The 3,664-nt window shown below is 42.6% G+C and overlaps 1 protein-coding gene across 1 annotated transcript in view; it reads left to right on the top strand.

The window, feature by feature from the left end:
* IMPG2 (interphotoreceptor matrix proteoglycan 2) overlaps nucleotides 1-3,664 on the top strand; it is a 128,443-nt gene that overhangs the window by 118,380 nt on the left and 6,399 nt on the right. The window contains exons 16-17 of the mRNA XM_027769966.1: nucleotides 1,405-1,593; nucleotides 3,380-3,578. Of these exons, the coding sequence (XP_027625767.1) occupies nucleotides 1,405-1,593; nucleotides 3,380-3,578 (388 nt within the window). The remainder of the gene's footprint in view (nucleotides 1-1,404; nucleotides 1,594-3,379; nucleotides 3,579-3,664) is intronic.

The following is a 3,664-nucleotide window of genomic DNA, read 5'->3' as shown; positions in this document are numbered from 1 at the left end:
TTTTTTTGAGAGGTTTTTGCTATAGGGCGCATGCACTCACCAGAAAGACAGAAAGAGACAGAGAGACAGAAAGCAAAAAATCACCCCCCAGGGAGGATGGCCACACCGCAATCCCTTCTCCTCCATTCTCCTCTCGGGATCTTGGGCACACACGCACATGTGCCAGGCATGAGTTTAAGCCACAGGGTCTAGGACTCAAACCGCAGTCAACTACATGGGAGTTCAGCGACATAGCCATTATGCTAACTGCTGTTCCCTCATTGTGGTTTTGATTTGCATCTCCCTTATGATGAGGGAGGTTGAACATGTTTTCATATGCTTTTTGGCTGTTTGTATGTCTTCCTTCAAGAGTTGTTTATTCAGCTCATTTTCCCATCTTTTAATTGGGTTAATAATTTTCTTCCAGGTAAACTGCTTGAGTTTCTTGTGTATTCTGGTCATCAGTCCCTTATCTGAGGCACAGTTAACAAAAATTTTCTCCCATTCAGAGGGTTGTCAATTCACACGAATTACTGTGTCCTTTGCTGTGCAGAAACTTCTTAATCTGATGTAATCACCCCTGTCTATTTTGGGGATTATTGCCTGTACTTTGGAAGTCTTGCTTAAGAAGTCTTTTCCAGGACCAGTAGTTGGCATAATGGCTATGTTGCTGGGCTCCCATTTAGTTGCCCGCTGTTCAAGTCCAGGACCCGGTGGCTTAAATTCATGCCAGGCATGTGTGTGTGCGTGCCCAAGATCCCGAGAGGAGAATGGAGAAAAAGGAATTGCAGCGTGGCCATCCCCCCATGGGGGGTGATTTCTCGCTTTCTGTCTCTCTGTCTTTCTGGACAGAGTTTATAGCAAAGCATTTTAAGGACTTCCTTATTATGCCGAATCAGGTAAATTGGAATATCCTGTTTTCAGGAAAAATTGACTTGTTATAGAAGATATCTGCTTCCTTAAGGTTTTGTTTTTGTTATGTGTTGATTGGCCCAAGTAACTCTACTTTTGTTTGGTCTGACCTGTTAAGGCCTGGTTCAGAAGCTCAGTGTAAAACAATTATCTCATGATTTTTGTTTAACAAGACCCAGGTCCATGGCTGATTGTGTGACCTGATGCCAAGCACTGTCCTTTCTGGCCTGTTTGTCAGTATTCATAAATAAGAATGTTGGATGGCATAATTTCTTTAAGTCTATTCAGTCTTTTCCTCAATCATTTAAAAACTGTCACTGAGGTCTATACCAGGCAGCATGCACAGCCTTAAACTATGTAACTTTAATTATGTAACATTTAACTTTTTTTTTCAACTCTTTAGGGAAGCTTCATATGGTCTGCCATTATTTCTCTCTCTCCAGTCTCAGGGCTGTAACTTGTTACTTTGAGCAGAGCAATTCAGACTTTTAATTTAGTGACTCTTTGTTTCAGATGCCGGGTGGGTGAGAACTGGTGGTACCGGGGCGAGCACTGCGAGGAGTTCGTTTCTGAGCCCATAGTGATCAGCATCGTCATTGCCTTGGTGGTGGGACTTCTCATCATCTCTGCTGTTGTCATCTACTTCCTCATCAAGACTCTTCAAGCACAGTATATTAGGAGAGAAAGAGAGAGAGCCTTTAGGTAAATGAGCAAAAGAGCTCTCAGATGGAATAAATATCCTGTTTATTAATTCATTTAGTATTTACCACTTGAGGCATGTTGGACAAGGAGCAGGGAGGATGGGAAAGAGCTATAAAGGAGAACAAAAGCATGGTTACTGTCCTCAGAGGACTGTCAAATCAGAGAGAAACATAAGTAGCACTATGAATAGGATGCTAAAACGACTATATGAGGGATGAGTTAGTTTTGTTTGTGGAGAAAGAGTCTTAAAAATATTATTGATGATTGCTATGTTAGCTGGACCAAAGAGTAGACTTTGCTAGGAGCAGGGTAGGGTGCTCTCTGGCTAGTTGAATGAGCATGATAGGCAGGAATGGCTGAACTGCCAGGCACGCTGAAGGAAAGGCATCCCGAGTGTGGTGAGTGCCTGTTTCATGATAGGGGAGGGTTCAGGGATATCAGAGATGAGATGGAAAAGCTGTTTCCCTTCTATGAGGACTGCATCTGTTACGCCTTGCTCCTCTTCAGCTCATACTGGTAGTAATTAGCCAGACTTTTGTATATGGGTAAGAATCTGACAAGAAACAAAATCTGGTTCTTTGATTTGAGGTGTGGCTTCATTAACAGAGGAAGTAAAACCTGGACTACTTGCTTGGGCACCCAGAGCCCTCTGGGTGTTGATGTAATCCTGTTCCCTGGTCGTGCTCTGTTTCTGTGCTTCTGGAGTCTACAAGAGCTCCCACTTTAAGTCTAGGTTGCCACCCTTCACCCTCTGACTTGGCTCAGGGGGCACCTTTGGTTTCTAGGGCACCAGGATATATTTCCATTATGTTCTTAGACTTTTTATTTGATTGATTTCAGCTTCTTGTTGCACTGTCATCACATTTAGAGATTCTAAAAAATGCTTTTTATTGTCAGCATCTAGAATAGCCTAGACATATAATCACTACTCAGTAAACACAAGGAGTCTACAAAAACCCCGTGGAAAATGTACATTATGGAAAGGCTTCACATGGATTTAAACAATTTTTTTATACTAAAATGAACTTACATTTTAATTCCACTTTTCCATGAACTTTTTGAAGTTCCCACATGTTTATGGACCTGGATTGAGTTGGGGGGCCCCAGCTCCTCTCTCCACCCAATATTTATACTTCTATCAGGTTCTCTCTGTAGTTACAAACTGATTTTTTTAACACTGATTTTTAATGTGTATGACTTTGAGAATATTGGAGCTATTTAGTGAAATACCATCTTCTGGCAGACATAGCTCCAAGCCATCATTTACTAAGTGCTGGGCACTGTGGGAAGATAAGTTGAATGAGACATGGAACAATTACACAGGGCATTTGCCATGTAGTCAAGGAGATGACAATAACCAACCTGATTAATAATGTTGAGACCGATCTGGATATTTTTCAGTTGCTTCTTCCTCATTTGTGTTTAGTTCACCTCTTTTCTTTCTAAGTTTATATTTTTTCCATGAGTAAGAGAGATGAGAGAGAGAGAGAGAAAGAGAAAGAGTGAGTGCCCCAAATAGGATTTCAATACCATGATCCACCCCAGCCTTCAGCCAGCCCTGGATCATGGGCAATCTTATGTCTGACATACTCACGGAGGTCTCTGGGCTTGAACCAGGAGACTTCCCATGTGGGACTGCTTTGCAGAGTATTGCATTTTACCATTGTGCTACTGTCTGCTCCCATCTCTTTTCCTTCCCAACAAAAATCTTGTTCCAGATCAACAGTCTTATGTGTAGTTGCATATTCAAAGAAGAACCTGAATCAACCCTATCTTTTTTTTGTAATGGCTCCAGCAGACAGGCTGACAGCCTCTCAGCCATTGAGAATGCAGTGAAGTTCAACCCCATGTATGAAAGCCACATGCCCGGGTGTGAGCAGTATCCTCCATATGCCTTCTACAGCTCTGCTAGCGAAGAGGTGACGGGTGATCCGAACAGAGGAGAACTCAGACAGATGTATGAGAGGCATGAGCTTTCCAGAGAGGTAGGAGTTTGTATTTCTGTTGTTGTACTGTTGTTGCTGCTCCCCCTGCTGGTGTGTGTGTGTGTGTGTGTGTGTGTGTGTGTGTG

The sequence above is a fragment of the Tupaia chinensis genome, unplaced genomic scaffold (assembly GCF_000334495.1).
Source record: "Tupaia chinensis unplaced genomic scaffold, TupChi_1.0 Scaffold000100_1, whole genome shotgun sequence".
Classification (NCBI taxonomy): Eukaryota; Metazoa; Chordata; class Mammalia; order Scandentia; family Tupaiidae; genus Tupaia; species Tupaia belangeri.
The sequence above is the reverse complement of the archived record's forward strand: the minus strand, read 5'-3'. Positions and strand labels throughout refer to the sequence as shown.